At 37.1% G+C, this 21,280-nt stretch overlaps 1 protein-coding gene across 1 annotated transcript in view; it reads right to left on the bottom strand.

Moving 5' to 3' along the window:
- The window catches only part of lrpap1 (low density lipoprotein receptor-related protein associated protein 1), a 51,663-nt gene that overhangs the window by 17,229 nt on the left and 13,154 nt on the right, over window positions 1-21,280 (bottom strand). Inside the window, exon 4 of the mRNA XM_039751625.1 lies at window positions 14,959-15,079. Within this exon, the coding sequence (XP_039607559.1) occupies window positions 14,959-15,079 (121 nt within the window). The remainder of the gene's footprint in view (window positions 1-14,958; window positions 15,080-21,280) is intronic.

Genomic DNA, 21,280 nt, shown 5'->3' with positions numbered 1-21,280 from the left:
TTTATATTTTGTAAAACGAAAAAAAAAAAAAAAAAAAATACAAAATACAGGAATCGAATGGCTGATAACAGCATCAATCAAAATACAAAAGGTTTCAGAATACAAGATCCATATGAATAATGTGTCACTGTTACAGTGGCTTACTTCAGGTCATTCAAAAGTTCAGAATGTCTGCTATAAACTGCTTACTTGTTTATATAATCAAGCGGATTTATGATATATAAAGCTGAAGATAAATGTTCTGGCTGGCATAAAGGGTTACTGATATCAATAAAGTAAGATCCCGGTCTCAGACGCAGCACACTGGCAAATGTTGCATATGTTTAGAAATTGACAGATGTGTGATTTCAATAAAATCTATTTATTAAAAAAAAAAAAAAAGAAAAGAAATGACAGACCGTTTTCAGATGAAAATACCTATAAATAAATACAAAGCAAACATGTGGATCTATAAGGCTGGGGCTATAACATGTCTCTGGAAATAAGATTCCATAACTTTTCACAAGCCAATAATAATGCATTTTATTTATATATCAATCTATAATAAAAATCATCATCATCATTAAGGCATTGTAGACATAACAGCCAGCCTGCTCAGTCACAAAGGATGAATAAACCATTATCACAGGGCTAGAATATAACATTCCAGATTGGTATAATAAAAAAATGTAATACTCCTAGCAATAGAGCACATCAGATGAATATCAAAACCAGCAAACATTTGATTCTGATGCAGAGCTTAGAATTAATAAAGCAGTTCTTCAATAAATGTGTTTGTATTTTATCAAGTGAATCAACATCTTCGAAAATCAAGCATTACAGGCACACATATTGCAAATTGTTATGACATTTTCAATCTCAGATGCAGTATACTACAAGCACAAAGGCTACTAAAGAGCGTAGTGTAAAATAAGTGGACAGTTCCGAATTCAGTCCATCAGCTGGAATACAATAGAATTTTCACATACTTTTTTTAGCCCTGCATTTCTCTTACTTGTTTTCCCCTTACTATTCTCTCTTCTAAAAGGAATCAGTCCTCCTATAAATTTTCTCTGGAAGGTATATTTTGTCTTTCTGAATTATCCCAGCTCTGCTCAAGGGGCTAAGCATCAGCTCAGTGATAGACACTTTCTTTGCACTTGGCTTTCTCAAAGCAAGCAAGCAATGTGTTTTAAACTCTACTTCCCAACAGCCACTTAGAACACGTATATTTAGGCATATTATACTATAGATTAGACTAATAAAAATGTGTTTAATTAAAGGACAGTTTTATTGGTAATTATTCTTTAAAAGAAATATTCAGCATTTCTGAAGCTCAAATTATGTTTTCATGATCAAGGCATTCCATCATTTACCTCAGCTACTAAGTCGGTTAAATGAAGTTATATTTAGTTTTATAAATTTATTAACCTCCTGAAATAACTTGCAACTGAACAAAAAGGACAAAGTTCAAATGTGAAACAAAAGCTGCAACTCATCAAGTACATTCACTTTGAAGCACTGAAGCTCACAAGTTCATAATATAAAATGTTTCTCAATGGCTAAAACAGGAATGGTTTTCATGTAAATAATGAGATGGATGCAGGAGGAGAGCGGACTGGACTCATGCATTCAGTAGCAGGGAATCACATACTTTTAATTTAGAAATAAAACAAGAACCTCTAGCCATGTAGTGAAAAAAGTAAAAAGTAATGTAGCTAAAAATTGCATGTAAACAACATGTGAATACCCAAACTGTGAAAAGGAAAGTGCTTTGGTCAGAACAGCATTTTCGTAGATTTTTTTTAACATTACAAATCATTAATATAAATGTGTACCTAAAGAATTACATACACGTCCAGTACCATATTTATATACTACCTCATTTTTTTTTTTTTAATTTTATTACAATCAATACATAGCAATCACATTTTACAAAAAAAAAAAAAAAAAAAAAATTATGCTAAGAACAGATCGATCCCCACCCTTGAGAGAGAGAGCAAGCCAAACGGTGTAAAATTTAAGGCTTTTAAAAATACCTAAATCAACAAATTCTCTGTGCTTTATAAAATCATTTCAAAATATTACTGATTAGATCCTGCCATGTTTTGAAAAAAGTCTGCACAGCTCCTCTGAGTATTTGATTTTTTCCAATTTTAAATAATATAACACATCAGTTTCCCACTGACTTAAGAGGAGAGTTTGTGTTCTTCCAGTTTATCAGAATAAGTCTGCGTGCCAAAAGTGTAGTAAATGCAATCACAATTTGTTTGTCTTTCTCCACTTTAAGACCCTCTGGAAGAACCCCAAACACAGCTGTTAATGGGTTAGGAGGGATTGTGAGTCCAAGACTGTCTGAGAGGTAATTAAAAATTTTTGTCCAGAATAATGTTAATTTGGAGCAGGCCCAGAACATGTGACCTAGTGAGGCTGGAGCTAATTTGCAGCGCTCACAGGTTGGATCATGCCCTGGAAACATTTTGGAGAGTTTTAGTCGAGACAGATGTGCTCGATATATAATTTTGAGTTGTATAATTGTATGCTTTCCACATATGGAGCTCGAGTGAATTCTCTGCATTGCTACTTTCCACTCCTTTTCTGATATATTAATTGAGAGGTCATTTTCCCAGTGTCCTCTTGGATCTTTGAAAGGAAGGGATTGTAAAAGGATTTTATATATTGTAGAGATGGAGTCTAACTCCTTGAAATTGAGCAATAAATTTTCCAGCGTGGATGAGGGTGCAAGATGAGGAAAATCTGGAAGGTTCTGTTTAACAAAGTTCCTGATTTGAAGATAGTGAAAGAAATTTGTAGCTGGAATGTTAAATTTGGAATGTAATTGTTCATAGGATGCAAAGACGCGTTGTCTATATAAAGATCCCTAAGCAAGTTAATTCCAAATTTTTTCCAGATATTAAAAACTGCACATGTTTGTGAGGGTTGAAAGAGGTGGTTCTTTTGCAGGGTGCCACAGAAAGAAGCTTCTCCGTCTTAAAATGCTTTCTACATTGGTTCCAGATTCTAAGTGAGTGGAGCACAATTGGGTTATTAGTGTATTGCCGATAACGTGTGTTTATTGGTGCACAAAGCAAGGAATACAAAGAAGTACTGCAGGATTTTACTTCTATTGCGGTCCATGCCTGTGTATGTTCTTCTATTTGTGTCCAGGTTCTTATCGACTGTATATTTGCCCAGTAATAAAACTGGAAGTTAGGTAGAGCCATGCCGCCTTCTACCTTTTGTCTTTGTAGAGTCGCTCTTTTGATGCGTGGATGTTTAGAATTCCAAATAAATGAGGTTATTGTTGAATCTAATTGCTTAAAGAACGATTTATTAATGTATATTGGTATGTTTTGAAATAAAAAAAGGAGCTTAGGAAGAATATTCATCTTAACAGTGTTAATTCTTCCAGCTAGTGTGAGATGAAGGGTTGACCATCTATGCAAGTCTTGTTTAATTTTTTCCATGCAGACGACGAAATTTTGTTGATAAAGAGCTTTATGTTTACTTGTGATGTTTACCCCGAGGTATTTAAACTGTTCTGCAATGATAAAAGGAAGGGTGTCTAATCTAATATTATATGCTTGCGAATTCACCGGAAAGAGTACACTTTTATTCAGATTAATTCTGAGACCAGAGAGCTTTTGAAATTCTGTGAGTGCTGCTAAGACTGCAGGCACAGAATTTTCTGGGTCCGATATATACAGTACCATGTCATCTGCATATAATGAGATTTTCTGTTCCAGTCCTTCTCTGCTAATCCCCTTTATCTGATCGGTATTTCGACAATGTATTGCCAGTGGTTCAATGGCAATTGCAAACAGCAGTGGTGACAAAGGACATCCTTGTCTTGTGCCACGCTCTAGTTTAAAGTAGTCTGACCAAATGTTGTTGATGCAAACTGAAGCTTCTGGGTTAGTATACAGTAATTTAATCCATGCACAAATGTTCGGGCCAAACCCAAACTTCTCCAAAATAAATATATACTACCTCATTTAAAGGTTTAATATTTTGTATTACACAGTTCACGATGGTAACACAACTTGTCAAGACGTAGCTCTGGTGTTCATTTTCTTGATTTATACATACTGAGATAGGGGCAAAGGAGCTGGGGGCTTATGGCAGACCTGGTGTAATGCTAGAGAAAAGCTGCAAAGTTGAAAAACAAAAGAGAGGGCATAATTTTTATTTCACGTTTCCATAAGAAGACTGAATCAATGTCATATGTTAAGAGGCACGAAAGCCAAAATAAGACTCTAGTATGCTTGCATTTAACTCACCAGCCTGCCAGCCCGAATATAATGACAAAATTCTATGAAACAGAAGTGTAATGATTATTTTTTACCTAGGATTCAAGTTTGCAGTATCTTCGCTAATTCGCATACAACGTAGCATAACCATCCAAGTAATGCACAGTATCAGTTTGTAAGTGAGATCAGTTTTAGTGTACCGGGGCAAAGGTGTAAGTAGAGCAGTGTTTTCCAACCATTTTTCTGTGATGGCACACTTTTTGCAGCACAGAAAATCCCAAGGCAAACCATGATTCTACCAACCACAAAGGCATTAAGTCTATATATGTGCTGAACTGTCCAAAGGGGCAGGACAGGGGGCAGCAAAAAAAGCAACTTGGAGATTACCATTTGCAGTAGTAATGTGCAAAGTCATCGTTTTTTGTGATTCGATTCACCAAAACGATCTGAATCTTTGAATCACTGATTCATTCACTTCAAAAACAACAAGCTATATTACAGCTATTAACCTACAAATCTGTAACAACTTTAACTACCAAACATTATAAACAATATAAAAAGCAAGTAACAAAATAAATAACTCACACATAATAATAAAATATTTTTATAGCCTAGAGGTCAAGAGAAACAAAATATGAGTGCTTACATCTTTGAGGACTAAATAAAATTGGTCATTTTTGGATTAATCTACCGCTATTTCAGTGAAATGAACTGATTCAGCATTCTGCGAGTCTCAGTACACGAGCCAATTCTTTTGGTGAATTAGTTCAGTAGTTTGTTCCTCCGTTCAGTACACAAACTGACTTTTTCTGTCAACTAGTTCAGTGTACTGTACTGTGAGTCTCTTGCCTGCAGTTCATGAACAAACTTTTAATCGTTATCCAGATCAGTAGGGACATATTGGTTCAATTAGCCTGTCAGTGTACCGAATTGGTCATAGTCACTCAGTAAGAGTGAACCGATCAATGGAAGGCGCTTGGTTTCATCTACCAAGTCAATTCATTGGTTAGTTGTCATCATGACTGTTTTGCTGAAACAGTTTACTGATAGGATATTTCCTGAAGATAGCGACCATTTAAGTGAAGTTTAGATGACAGCTTTGGACTGTCACATAATGCAATACAAAATGTAGAGCCGTTCTTTAATGTCATTGTATTAGAACGTTTGTTCAGAGACCAAAACAAATACAAAAGGAGGAGTGCGTGTCTCTCTCTCTCTCTCTCTCTCTCTGGTCAGGACCAACGGGACACAATGGCACACAAATTGAAAAACACTGCTGGAAAGTACAATGATCAAGTCATTGATGATGATGAAGAACTACGGAGGATAGCATTTATGGAGTTTTAACACAACTTTTAATGCATGCCCATTTAAGAGCCGCTTATTCTTTCAATTAAAATCAGTTTTCAGCATTAAATTCAAAGTCAACAGTGGCTTCAATTGTTTAATTTTTACTTTGACATGTCTGTCTCGTATGCTATGCTGATTTGTTAATTAATATGTTGGCCTCGTTTTCTTATTGCATTCTTATCAACTTGCATTTTAGGAAGGTGTTCAAATTCAGGCTGTACTTAATCAAGTAGTATGTTGTTAAAAAAAATGGCATAGGTTAAACTTAAACAATGACCTTAAACCTGAACTTTTAACTCCTTTGTGTTGATTCTACATTAAATGTGTGACTCTGTGTGTATTTACTTCATGATTTATGCATTAATTTTATAAGTACAGTACATGTTTTAATGTTACATGCGATTAATTACATGCATTTATGCGATTAGTGTTTTTATCTCAAAAAGATCTGAAAAAACAAGAAATCACTTGAAAGGCTAACTGCCTGAAAAAATGGTACTGCCTTCTTTTATTTCATGGAAGACGACAGAATTTATTAAATAACCATCATTTTATTCTACCACTGCCTTCTGATGTAATTTTTTTTGTAAATCTCATAACAATATCAGGTATCATTTCTGGACAAAAAAAAGGGTTCTGAAAGAAACCAATTGGTATACTGTAAAGGTCTGGGCTTTGATCAAAAATTATAACCTAAATTTATTTAAAACACCACCACAACCATGGCACAAGCAAATTCTGCAATTCCTCATCAGCCGTTTACTGTCCATACAATAATGAGGAGTTTTGATCAAGAGGGGATCAATGAAAGGTGTCTGTTAACAAATGATATGCTACTTCATCCTGGACACTTCACTTCAATATGCATTTCAGTACATGGCTAAATCGTGAGAAAAATCCTAGATTTAAAAATATCCAGAATAATTTAAATTATTGTACTTTGCTCCTGCAAAACAAGTATGACCTTTTCAAATATACATAGGTCACTGGCAGGAAGATGCAATGCACATTAAATAAATATTTCCAAAGTATTTTTATATTTTTCAAATATATTGCAATTTCCTTCATGTAACTATACCCTTCTTTATGACTTTAGATGCAGGTAGCAATGATATAGTGCTAAAAAAAAAAAAAAAACACCCCATACACAAAGGTCTCACCCTGATCCTGATCACTTTAACTGCCAGTGCTGCAACTGTTAAAGAAAAGGGAAAAAGGGCACACAGACAAAAAAGCAAAAACAACTGTACTGCACCCTATATTGTAAGTCAGCAAAATACAAGACAAAGGAATCAGGAAAACAAAATACAGTAATATATACTGTAATAGTAAGGATAACAGATTAAGTTGCACTCTAGTGAACACTCTTCACTTAAAAGGAGGGTGGCATAAAACTGAGGAAGGTTTGTACAGGAACACTAATTTTAATGACAAATATTTTCAGAAAATGGCATCCTTTAAAATCATTGCTTTTTCCTTTTTATTACATCATTTGCCATTTATTTTCTGATACAAGCAAAGTATCAAGAGATACTTAGGCACTTAAAGACAGATTTTTTTAAAACGTGCAGAAGCGAGCCAAACAGAGCTAGCCACAAAAGTAAATTTGTCTTACAGATAAAAAAACCATTCCAAAAACATCCTTTTAAATAACCATAAACAAATAACTGTTCTAAAACTCAATTTTACAAAACAAGAAAACCCCATTTGATTTTTCACATATAAATGGAATAACATTGTTTAAAGAACATAATGTACTAACTCTCAAATTTGTGCTAGACATATACATTCAATTTTTACTTTTATTAAGTAGTACTAGGGAGCTGTACCGTGTTAGCCATTAAGAATGTAGTGAGAAGTCAAGCAAAATGACAGACACCTTTTATTGGCCAAGTAAAAAGATTACAATATGCAAGCTTTCGAGGCAACTCGGGACCCTTCTTGCATACTGTAATCATTTTAGTTAGCCAATAAAAGGTGTCGTCATTTTGCTTATATATCTTAAAATTTGCAGAGAAATAGGGCAGAGTTACAGAGGTTGGGTCTGCAATTAAAAACATGCTGTACTTTAAGACAATTAGGCAGCCAATGGTCGCCATCAGACAGTAGGAGTGAAGGGTCTAAAAATAAACGTCACTGTTCCTTCACAATCTGACACATTTTTTATTATATTACCTTCATACAACTCTGTTTTTGATGATACCTTTAAAACCAGTTAGAAGCTGCATACAAGATCCAAGCCAGGATTAAACAGCAGCAGTAAAAGAGCTGGGGGCTATACATTCACAATGTAAGCCAACAGCTAACCTTTCCTTGCTAGCAAAATAATGTTAAGACCGAGGAGAGCATACACTCAATCAGTTTACCTTTGTGTAAATTAGCTGTGTAACATGCAGTCCCCTAACCCTATTCTCAATATCCATCCATCCATCTTCTAACCTGCTGAATCCGAACACAGGGTCACGGAGGGTCTGCTGGAGCCAATCCCAGCCAACACAGGGCACAAGGCAGGAACCAATCCCGGGCAGAGTGCAAACCCACCGCAGGACAAACACAAACACACCCACACACTAGGGCCAATTCAGAAACACTAATCCACCTAATCTGCATGTCTTTGAACTGTGGGAGGAAACTGGAGCCCCCGGAGGAAACCCACGCAGACACGGGAAGAACATGCAAACTCCACGCAGGGAGGACCCAGTAAGTGAACCTGGGTCTCCTAACTGCAAGGCAGCAGCGCACCCACTGCGCCACCATGCTGCCCATTCTCAATATTATATTAGAAAATTAGCTATCTAATCACTTGGAGTGTAATTACAAAACAGTCTTTTTTTTTTTTTTATTTATTAATTTTATTACAATCAATACATAGCAATCAAGTTTTTACAAAAAAAAAAGAATTATGCTAAGAACAGATCGATCCCCACCCTTGAGAGAGAGAGCAAGCCAAACGGTGTAAAATTTAAGGCTTGTAAAAATACCTAAATCAACAAATTCTCTGTGCTTTATAAAATCATTTCAAAATATTACTGATTAGATCCTGCCATGTTTTGAAAAAGTCTGCACAGATCCTCTAACTGAGTATTTGATTTTTCCAATTTTAAATAATATAACACATCAGTTTCCCACTGACTTAAAAGAGGAGAGTTTGGGTTCTTCCAGTTTATCAGAATAAGTCTGCGTGCCAACAGTGTAGTGAATGCAATCACAATTTGTTTGTCTTTCTCCACTTTAAGACCCTCTGGAAGAACCCCAAACACAGCTGTTAATGGGTTAGGAGGGATTGTGAGTCCAAGACTGTCTGAGAGGTAATTAAAAATTTTTGTCCAGAATAATGTTAATTTGGAGCAGGCCCAGAACATGTGACCTAGTGAGGCTGGGGCTTGGTTGCAACGCTCGCAGGTTGGATCATGCCCTGGAAACATTTTGGAGAGTTTTAGTCGAGACAGATGTGCTCGATATATAATTTTGAGTTGTATAATTGTATGCTTTGCATATGGAGCTTGAGTGAATTCTCTGCATTGCTACTTTCCACTCCTTTTCGGATATATTAATTGAGAGGTCATTTTCCCAGTGTCCTCTTGGATCTTTGAAAGGAAGGGATTGTAAAAGGATTTTATATATTGTAGAGATGGAGTCTAACTCCTTGAAATTGAGCAATAATTTTTCCAGCGTGGATGAGGGTGCAAGATGAGGAAAATCTGGAAGGTTCTGTTTAACAAAGTTCCTGATTTGAAGATAGTGAAAGAAATTTGTAGCTGGAATGTTAAATTTGGAATGTAATTGTTCATAGGATGCAAAGACGTTGTCTATATAAAGATCTCTAAGCAAGTTAATTCCAAATTTTTTCCAGATATTAAAAACTGCATATGTTTGTGAGGGTTGAAAGAGGTGGTTCTTTTGCAGGGTGCCACAGAAAGAAGCTTCTCCGTCTTAAAATGCTTTCTACATTGGTTCCAGATTCTAAGTGAGTGGAGCACAATTGGGTTATTAGTGTATTGCCGATAACGTGTGTTTATTGGAGCACAAAGCAAGGAATACAAAGAAGTACTGCAGGATTTTACTTCTATTGCGGTCCATGCCTGTGTATGTTCTTCTATTTGTGTCCAGGTTCTTATCGACTGTATATTTGCCCAGTAATAAAACTGGAAGTTAGGTAGAGCCATGCCGCCTTCTGCCTTTTGTCTTTGTAGGGTCGCTCTTTTGATGCGTGGATGTTTAGAATTCCAAATAAATGAGGTTATTGTTGAATCTAATTGCTTAAAGAACGATTTATTAATGTATATTGGTATGTTTTGAAATAAAAAGGAGCTTAGGAAGAATATTCATCTTAACAGTGTTAATTCTTCCAGCTAGTGTGAGATGAAGGGTTGACCATCTATGCAAGTCTTGTTTAATTTTTTCCATGCAGACGCGAAATTTTGTTGATAAAGAGCTTTATGTTTACTTGTGATGTTTACCCCGAGGTATTTAAACTGTTCTGCAATGATAAAAGGAAGGGTGTCTAATCTAATATTATATGCTTGAGAATTCACCGGAAAGAGTACACTTTTATTCAGATTAATTCTGAGACCAGAGAGCTTTTGAAATTCTGTGAGTGCTGCTAAGACTGCAGGCACAGAATTTTCTGGGTCCGATATATACAGTACCATGTCATCTGCATATAATGAGATTTTCTGTTCCAGTCCTTCTCTGCTAATCCCCTTTATCTGATCAGTATTTCGACAATGTATTGCCAGTGGTTCAATGGCAATTGCAAACAGCAGTGGTGACAAAGGGCATCCTTGTCTTGTGCCACGTTCTAGTTTAAAGTAGTCTGAGCAAATGTTATTGATGCAAACTGAAGCTTCTGGGTTAGTATACAGTAATTTAATCCATGCACAAATGTTGGGCCAAACCCAAACTTCTCCAAAATAGTAAAAGGTATTTCCATTCAATCATGTCGAATGCTTTTTCTGCATCCAATGATAATAATATTTCTGGGGTGTTTGATTTAGTTGGTGAGTATATTACATTAAACAGGCGTCGAAGATTTGAAGATAAGTGTCGGCCCCTAATAAATCCAGTTTGGTCTTGTGATATTACTGAGGTGAGCACTTTCTCCATCCTTCTAGCTATGATTTTAGAGAGTATTTTAACGTCGTTATTCAGAAGTGAAATTGGTCTGTATGATGCACATTGTAATAAGTCCTTATTTTGTTTTGGAAAGACAGTGATTAGTGCTTGGCGAAAGGTTTGTGGAAGAGATTGGTTATCTCTGGCTTCTGTAAATGTTGCTAATAGGAGGGAGCTAGCTGAGCGGAGAATTTCTTGTAAAACTCTGCAGGGTAGCCGTCAGGGCCTGCTGCTTTTCCACCTTGGAGTGACTTTATAGCATCCAGTAATTCTGATAATGACAGAGGTTTATCGAGCTCCTCCACACTAATAGCGCCAATTTGTGGTATCTGTAATTTATCCAGAAATGCATTAGATTGTATATTGTCTTCTTTAAACTCAGTAGTATATAGGGATTTATAGTAGTCTCTAAAAGTGTACATTATATTTTTGTGTTCGATGATTTTATCTCCGTTAGTGTTAGTAATTATCGAGATTGCGTTGCGTACATCTTGCTTGTGAATTTGTTGCGCTAAAAGCTTATTAGCTTTCTCTCCATGTTCATAATAATGATGTCTGGATTTGTAAATTAGTTGTTCGGTTTCTTTAGTTGTCAAGAGGTTTAATTCTGAATGTAGAGCCTGCCTCCTCTTATGTAGAGTCTCGCTTGGTAGTCTGGCATGTTCTTCATCTATTTTAGTAATTTCGCTTTTTATCTCTGCTACTTTCTTCGCGGATTTATTTCTGTGGGAAAGATATGAGATAATCTGTCCTCTTAAGAAGGCCTTAAGAGTTTCCCAGAGTATTCCTGCAGAGATCTCAGGGGATGTATTTGTCTCTAGAAAGAATTCAATTTGTTTGGATATAAATTCAGTACAATTCTCGTCAGCTAATAGAAGCGGATTGAGACGCCATCTGCTTGGGGTGAGTGTATGGGGCTTAGTAATTTCAGCTCCAAGATCATCGGAGCATGGTCTGAAATAACAATAGCATCGTATTTACAAGATTTAATCTTAGGCAAGAAGTTATTATCTATAAAGAAGTAATCAATCCTTGAGTAGCAATGATGTACTGGTGAGTAGAAAGAATATGTTCTTGAATTTGGGTTTAAAAACCTCCAGGGATCTGATAAGTTGTGATCAGTTATAAACTTTGTAATTATCTTTGCGGTGTTAGTTGCCGTTCCCCCTGTGGAGGAAGTCTTATCTAAAAGTGGATTTAGAACACAATTAAAGTCCCCAGCCATTATAAGTTTATGAGTGTTCAGATTGGGAATGGATGCAAATAAATTTTGTATAAATTCCTTATCATCAACATTAGGTGCATAAACATTTATCAAAATCATTTTACAGTTAGATAAGTCTCCCATGACCATCACATATCTCCCTTCAGGATCCAATACTACATCTGATGCTACAAATGGTACTGTTCTATGTATGAGAATTCCCACCCCTCTAGTTTTCTTTGTAAAACTAGAATGGAACATTTGGCCAGTCCAGTCTTTTTGCAGCCGGAACTGATCCTTACTTAGTAAGTGGGTTTCCTGTAAAAATACTATTTTAGCATTTAGACCTGTTAGGTGAGAAAGTACTTTCTTTCTCTTTAATTCGTGATTCAGGCCTTTAACATTCCAGCTTACGAAGTTAACTGTCCCATCATGGAGACACTGATTCTGAGTTTTTGGTGTCATATTATAGTCTTAACTGGAAGTGAAATAGTTTAGGTCAGAGCACGTCCAAAGCACATCAAGCCCCCATGCAGTGGCACTTTAAGGTTAAAAGATAGAGATATCCGTTACCAATATAGTCTTTAAAAGAGGAAAAAGAAAAAAAAAAAAAAAGAAAAGAATTTTGCACTATATATATATATATATATATATATATATATATATATATATATATATATATATATATATATAATCTTCATCAATTTTAGTGCATTAAGATGATATCCCCAGATAATAAACCCAGGTGATGGTGTTAAAGATGTGTCCAAAACAAGCATAACAAGTCTTAATGCAGTAATAGCAATAACAGCAAACCAAGGGTATGATATTGAACAGTCTCATTTAGGGTACACATGAAATAATTAGAAAAGAAAAAGAGGAGGAAAACGTAATTAAGCACAATAAAACAAACATTTAGCGCCCTAGTAATACTAAGTAATGATAAGTAATAAGTAATAATACAAGAATATGAGAATATATGCTGATAAAAAACCCGTATTTTAAAAACAAATAGATCAGACAGTAGATTATTAATCCTAGCTTTATCATTTACCGCCATGACTCACAATTATGTATCAGATTAGTCCCGGGATCAGCTTTCTTAATTCATTTTCTGCCTCCTCCTTGCTAGCGAAAACATAGAAATGACCCTGCCATTCCACTTTCAGTTTTGCCGGATACAGGAGGCCGTATTTGACATTGGCTTGCCGTAGCCGCTGTTTAATATTATAGAAGGCGGCGCGTTTGATAGCTGTTGCTGGAGAGAAGTCAGGGAAGACGCGAATGTGGCAATTTTCATATATAATATCTTCCTTTTTTTTCCTGAGGAGTTCCATCACCTCTAACTTAAATGATAATCGTTCAAAACGAACTATAAAAGATCTTGGTCGGGTCTGACGGTGTTTGATCGCGACGCTGTAAGCGCTGCTATCTCAGATTCTGCTTTAAAGTCGCCCCCGATTATTTTAGAAAAAAGTTCAGTTGCGAATTTCACCGGGTTTAAACTTTCTCGATTCTCCGGCAGGCCTTCAATTCTGACATTATACCTTCTATTCCCATCTTCTAAAGCAGCCAGTCTGTCTCCAAGTTTTTCTCCGAGTTTTTTACATTCCGAACTGACATTTACTGCTCTTTCCTCGGCACTGGCAGCTAGATGTTCGCTATTTCGATCCGATTCGTGAATGTCTCACTAAGATGCTCCAATCGATCAGCAAGCGTGCTCAGTTTAACCGAGTTTTTCTCAATGCGCTCTTCAATTTTACCCAGCACCTGTCGAAGTTCAAGTTGTACTTCTTGACGCAGCCTTTCATTTGCCTGTTGGATTTCCTGTTTTAATTCCTGTTTCAGTCTCTCAAGTGCCTTTGCCGTTGCTTTCTCATTAGCCTTCGCTTTTCTTTATATCTTGCGTGAGCTCAGCGAGCAACACTTTCAGTTCAGATAGCTCAAATGTGCCTTCTTGTGCCGTAGATGAAGCAGCAGACTCTGCTGAAGCCGGTGTCCCCGCTGCTCCAGTCCCGCGTAATTGCGTAACTGAAGCCGCGGACCTCCCGGCCTTTTCCAGTTTCAGGTAATCCTCTCCAATCGGGCGAAGCTATCCACATCTGCACTCACGATCGCACCTTCGCTCCCCTTTTCGCTCTCAGCCGGCGACGATGTAGCGGACCGTGGTCCCGAGGAGTCTGTACTTTCACCCATCTGATCCAGGTCTGTCTCTGAGAGGCCGTATCTCGAACTAGGGCTTGCTGATCGCAGCTTGGATGTAGCTTTAGTCTTGATTCTTCGGACCCCCTTCTTGTTGGCCATGTTTATATGTGTTTACATATACTGTAGCGGTCCCTCTCGGGTTGAATAAATACAGGATATCTCAGAATAATAAGCAAATAATATGAAAAATAGCACCACTGCTAGCGGAGCTCCACTTCAGACGTCCATCTCTCGCATCGGACGAGACCAACAAAACAGTCTTTTGTTAAACAACATGAAGCTTCCATGGGAGAAAATAAGTAAAATGTTTTAACTTTAACAGTCTTACCCATAATCATACAGGATTTAAATTTAGTGGTTTGAAAATACGTCAGGGAAAAAAAAATATGCATGCTGCAGTTTGTATAAGCTAATATACAGATATTAAGGTCATGCCAGCTTTTTAATCAAAATTTATATATCAGTTTAATAAAAAGTTTCTCACATACACTTTTAAAAATACTCTTTTACAAGCCCTGATTATAATATGAATCTTTCAAATATATTTCTTCCCTATTTTTAGTTAGGAGAGACTGCTGCTTAGGTTACATTTGAGTTCATTCAAAAGGATCATGAAAGAAACTATGGAGATCCATCCACTTTAGTCAAATGGCCAAGCTCTGGATGAATGCCATTAAAAAGATTATGGTTGTAGTTTATTTGTTTATACCACTGGAATTTAAGGCAGGTTAAACCATAAATGCTTACGTAAAAGAAAGTCTAGAAATAGGTTTTCTTTATTCAAAAGGCTCAGTAAAAAGCCGAACAGTATAGTACCCAAATGATGACTAGTAGTTACAAGCAGAATCTAGTTACCTTCAGTTCTGCTCACAGTTTCCATTGCTATATTATACTCCTGTATTTTATCCTTGTGATGCTGGAACTCCCTGTGTAAACTATGTAGCTCTTCTTCAGAAAATTTTCCAGATGTTTTTGCCTGATAAGGACAAACAAAAAAAAAAAACAGACATTACAAATATTAAAGAAAAAAATATTGCATACCATATTACATCAAGCCCTGCAAAAGTGCAACTTAAAAAAACATGCCACCTTTCCTACCATTCATCACTTTTCATAACCTACTTACTGTATTTCCATACAGGTCTACCCATCACTTGTCTCCAACATCCAACTCTTTATCATTCTCTATCATGATCCAAATCATTACATGGTTTAGTTGAAGAACTGAAATTGAGTCTTTGCATATAAATGCTCATGCAGTGGGTCCACTTAGCCTCATGCTGCCTCTGATAGCTAGCTTTGATAATAAAACTACTTAGTTTGTGTGCCTGACAGACTCAACAAAAACCTTGCTGTGTGTCTAACAGGATGCTACAGCAGCTGCCCAGGGTAGTTGTGCAGTACACAAATTAAAAAGAGGCTTTTGATTATCAGCAGGCTCTAAATCCAATCTCCGAAAAAAGAAATAATACAAGGCACAACAGTTGGTTAAAAGTAATTTCACACTTTGTTACTCTGTAAGAAGTGAAATTAAGATTGTCATAATATATGATGAGTTTCATGGCAAAATGCTATATATCTGTTTTGGCTAATTTTATAAAAAAAAGTTAGTTATTTGCGGTAACCAAATGCAACTGATAATACATTCAATAAAATTTTATTAAATCAATATTGAAATATTTCAAAAATTTTTTCTGTGGTTTTATTTTCTATAATGCTACATCATACAGGTATATGTATAAGCAATGACTGTAGGTGATATATATTAAAAAAGTGAACACTAAAATAACTAATGAAGACATTCTCAGGGTCTCTGAAAACAGCTGCAGATCCCCAGCAACCATGCTTAGCAAATGCTCAGTAAAACTTACTGGAGAAGAGACAGCACCTCAAGAACATATAACCAAATTAAGCCAAGTAAAAGAACACCAAGGGCAAATAAGCCCAGGCTATTTGATCTACAGTGCATCCGGAAAGTATTCACAGAGCATCACTTTTTATGTTACAGCCTTATTCCAAAATGGATTAAATTCATTTTTTTCCTCAGAATTCTACACACAACACTCCATAATGACAATGTGAAAAAAGTTCACTTGATGTTTTTGCAAATTTATTAAAAATAAAGAAAACTGAGAAATCACATGTACATAAGTATTCACAGCCTTCGCTCAATACTTTGTCGATGGACCTTTGGCAGCAATTACAGCCTCAAGTCTTTTTGAATACGATGCCACAAGCTTGGCACACCTATCCTTGGCCAGTTTCGCCCATTCCTCTTTGCAGCACCTCTCAAGTTCCATCAGGTTGGATGGGAAGTGTCGGTGCACAGCCATTTTAAGATTTTTTTTTTTTTTTATTTTATCAGACCTCTTGCCCGCCCACCTCCACATCCTCTTTGCTTGTGAACTGCCGCTCCGCTCCCGCTATTAGCATGTACAGCCCCCTCTCGCCCGCCCACCTCTCCATACTCTTTGCTACTTTATTAAGCTGCTACACCCCCACTATTACCATGTACAGCCCGCTCTTGAAACGCCACCTCCCCATACTCTTTGCTTCTGAACTCTGCTCCGCCTCTTCCCCGCTATTAGCTTTAGCAATATTTGCCCACCCGCCCGCTCGTCCCTTGCCATCTCTGCAGATTATTAGATCTGCCTGTGCCTGCAGATCTGCGGCTGCCACCTCACAATGTCATGCGAGATGACAGCTGGGCAGAGTGCCCGGCTAAAAGACGCTAGGGAGAACACAGATAGATAGAGATACAGTAATCCCTCGCTATATCGCGCTTTGACTTTCGCGGTTTCACTCTATCGCAGATTTTAAATGTAAGCACATCTAAATATATATCACAGATTTTTCGCTGGTTCGCAGATTTCTGCAGACAGTGGGTCTTTTAATTTATGCTACATGCTTCCTCAGTTTGTTTGCCCTGTTGATTTCATACAAGGGACGCTATTGGCGGATGGCTTAGAAGCTACCCAATCAGAGCATGTATTACATATTAACTAAAACTCCTCAATGCTATAATATATGCATCCCGCGCTGAGCTTGATTGTTTGCTTGTCTCTGCCTCTCTCTCACCCTCTCTGACATTCTCTGCGCCTGACGGAGGGGGTGTGAGTAGTGGTGCTGTTTGCTTAAAAGATACTGACACTCCTCTAAAAAAAATGCTGCTTTATTGTGGTGCTCGGCATATTTAAAAGCACACGTATTGATTTTTTGATTGTTGCTTTAATCTCGCTCTCTCTGCGTTCTCTCGCTGACGGAGGAGATGTGAGCAGAGGGCTGTTTGCACAGAGGCTGTTTGCTTAGAAGATACTAACGCTCCTCTAAAAATGCTGCGGCAAACTTAAAAGCACAAGTATTGATTTTTTGATTGTTTGCTTTTCTTTGCGAGCTCTCTCTCTCTCTCTCTGAAATTCTCTGCTCCTGAAGAGAAGAAGATCTATTTGCATTCTTTTAATTGTGAGAAAGAACTGTCATCTCTGTCTTGTCATAGAGGACAGTTTAAACTTTTGACTAAAGGGTGTTATTTCATGTCTAGAGGGCTCTAATAATGTTAACAGTGTAGGAGAGTTTATAAGGGCTTAAAATATATAAAAATAACTACACAAACATATGGTTTCTACTTCGCGGATTTTCGTCTATCGCGGGGGGTTCTGGAACGCAACCCCCGTGATCGAGGAGGGATTACTGTATATGTACATACACACACACACATATATACACACACACACACACTTAGTATCAGAGGTGGGTAGTAACGAGTTACATTTACTCAAGTAACTTAGAAGTACAATTTTTTTTTTTAAGTGTAGTTTTACTGCACCATACTTTACTTTTACTTGAGTACATTTGTGAAGAAAAAACGCTACTTTTACTCCGCTACATTGGGTAACACTCGAATCGTTACTTTTTTCCATTAGATAAAGTCTGACAGACAATTTTCAATCTGCTCTGTGTAGCGAATGCTGTCAAGTTGCACACAAGCCTTCCATTGCGTCTCCAGCTCTGACGCAAGGTTTTAGATGTTCCCCAAATTAACACTAGAATTACCAGAGCCTACGAAAAAACTCGTATTTCCGTCCCACCTTAAATCGCTTCTTAAAAATCGTTCACAGCTCTCCACCAGCGTCTTTTGTGATCTAAATGTGCTGATAAAAATCAGGCTGCAAGCAGCCGGCTATTCCATCCCCCCACCGACTTAGAACGTGCACAAACTTCTCCCAGCTCATGCCTTGATTGATTTTCTGGGAGTGAAGTGGAGTTTTAGAGTGGAAAAATAGATTGTTGTTTGGAACACACGCATTTCATGTCTGTTCCGTTTCTACAGTAATCTGTGTAAACACATTGTTAAAACAGAAACGTTTTTTATATTCTACTAGTAGATGACAAAATGTAGGCATAAACTATATAATGTATGAAGCCTGAAGTATCAAAGAAATACTTTCACAAAAGATACAAATCTAACACAACAATTGTGCTTTTATTCAAAAATATAACTGCAGAAACAAAAAGCCGCCTTAACATGCAACATTGACACCTGTTTATTATGACTGCCTCCGTGGCGTAATAGAATCAGCTGCCGACTGGGAATCTTAAGGTCGCGAGTTCAATCCTGCACCACTCCGTTTTGAGAAGTAAACTGCTCTTAGTCTTACTATTTTAGAATAAAAAAATACATTTGATTTCAGTCTGTAACAGCCGGTGTAATTTATGATACTTGTAATGGTTAGCTTTGTTGTTTTTTTTTTTTTTTTAAAGTCAGTTTTATTATCTCAGCCGCGTTCATGAGCCCAAACACACCACACCCCCGCATCTGACACTGCTGTTTTCACATAGACGCGCTTTAACAAAGGTAAACTCAGCTCCCTTCTACATCGGAACAAGAATGCGCATACCACTGCTTGCATACTAAAGTGTCAGCAGGCACTTTTCGTGGCATTACACACATTTTTGAGCATGCCCTCTGCACACTACTTGTGACTTTAGGCTTTAGGAAGTAAGTAAATAAATAAAGGTAAATAGTGTCATAAAATGATTTCTTCAAAACGTCGAATGTTATTTATTTGGCACGCAGACATGTTGACTTGTAACAGGTGGGCTGGGATTCTTCCCATTGAGCAAGATAAGTCTACTGATACTAATGTGGTATAAGCAATTACAATCAATTTGGCCTTCTCCACTTTAAGCCCATATGGGAGTACACCGGATACAGATGTTAATGGGTTAGGAGTGACCGTGACACTAAGGCTCTCCAATAGACATTGAAAGATTTTTGTCAAGAATGTTAATTTGGTGTGGCCAAGTGAGGCTGGAGCTCGATTGCAATGTTCACAGGTTGAATCTTGCCCCAGATATATTTGAGAATTTTAAATAAGATGAAAATGCTTGGTAAAATATTAAGTTGGATAATTGAATGCCTACAGCATATGGAGCTAAAAAGTGTATTCTATGCATGGCTGCCTTTTTGGGGATGATAATAATAAACTTTATTTAATAGGTGCCTTTCTTAGCACTCAAGGCCACCTCACAAAATTAAACAACAATAGTAAAATAAAAACAAGAGAATGATAAATCACAAAGCAATAATTAGCTAACAAAGATAACAGGCAGTAACAGCTTGAAAAGATAAGTTTTGAGGGTAGTTTTAAATTGTGTTATTGAATCGAACAGACATATATGAGAGGGAAGAGAATTCCAGAGTTGAGGAGCTCCATGAGAGACGCACAAGCTCTCATAGCACCGAGTTTGATGTGTGGTACAGAAAGCAGAGTTGCAGATGAGCGAGCGGGAGTGTAAGTCTGGAGGAGATAAGTGAGGTTGGTAGGGGACAAGGTTGTGGAGAGCTTTAAATGTTAAGAGCAGTATGTTGTATTGTATTCTGTAGTTAACAGGAAGTCAGTGAAGTTGAGAGCGAATAGGTGTAATATGTTCAATGGATTTAGAACAGGTTATCATCGTAACAATGAAACTTAATACCATGGTGCCAGAAGATATTACCTATTGGGAAGATATAAATGAGAAAAAGAAGCGGCCCCAAAAAAGAACCCTGCGGAACTCCCAGAGTAATGACTTGTGTTCTCAGATTTAAAGCCCTTTATTTGAACAAATTGCTTCCAATCAGCGAGTTAGGAAGTAAACCACTGGAGGATAAGGCGACAGATGCCAAAACTAGCTACACGTTTCAAAAAGTATCTGATGGGATATGGAGTCAAATGCAAAACGGAGGTTAAGAAGCACAAGAATTGATAAAAGTCCCATGTCAGCTGCCCAGTGAAGATCATTTTTGATTTTGATCAGGGCAGTTTCTGTGCTGTTTAGGCAAAACCCAGATTGAAACTGTTCAAAAAGGTTATTTTTTTGAAAGATGAGACTGGAGTTGGAAGGCAACTGTCTTTGAGAACTTTGGATATAAATGGAACATTTGAAATAGGCCGATAATTGTTAAGGATATTTGGGTCTAAACCAGGTTTTTTCAGATTGGAGTAATTATTTTTAGTGAGAGGGGGACCATGCCTGTAGTAAGGGAAGAGTTAATTATAGGAGTTATCATGGGGGAAATATGTGACAGACAAGACTTAAAGCTTGTAGGTATTGGATCTAATTGGCATGTGGAAAAATTAGATTTTGTTATAAGGTCAGAGATATTTTCAGCTGGTAAACTGAAATCTGAGAATAGGGCAGTTGGTAGGGGAATATGGGTGATAGTGGAGAGTATGCCATTTTCTGCAGAAATAGAGGAAACAAGTTGCTGGATGTTAAGTGAAAGATCCTTTCCCCGTTGTACCTTGGGATCTTTGGAAGGAAGAGAGTTTAAAATGTTTTTATATATTACCGAGATGCTTTTTGAGTCTTCAAAACTGATCAGTATTGCCTCCAGAATAGAAATGGGTGACAGGTTGATTCAGAGAAGTTTCTGATTTGATAGTAGTGGAAACATTGTGTTGATGTCAAGTTAAATTTGAAGTGTAATTGCTCATAAGATGCAAAGAGATTACCTATATACAAATCTCCAACTGTTTTCACATCAGACATTTTCTAAACATTAAATACTATGTAGGTTTGAGGGGGCAGAAAAAGGGGACTATCACGTAGCTGTGCAACACACAGGAGCTTCTCTGTCTTAAAGTGCTTCCTATATTGGTTCCATATTCTGAGTGATTGATCGACATCTGCA

The sequence above is a fragment of the Polypterus senegalus genome, chromosome 4, assembly GCF_016835505.1.
Source record: "Polypterus senegalus isolate Bchr_013 chromosome 4, ASM1683550v1, whole genome shotgun sequence".
Lineage (NCBI taxonomy): Eukaryota > Metazoa > Chordata > Cladistia > Polypteriformes > Polypteridae > Polypterus > Polypterus senegalus.
Note: the sequence above shows the minus strand (reverse complement) of the source record. Positions and strands in the feature narration are given on the sequence as shown.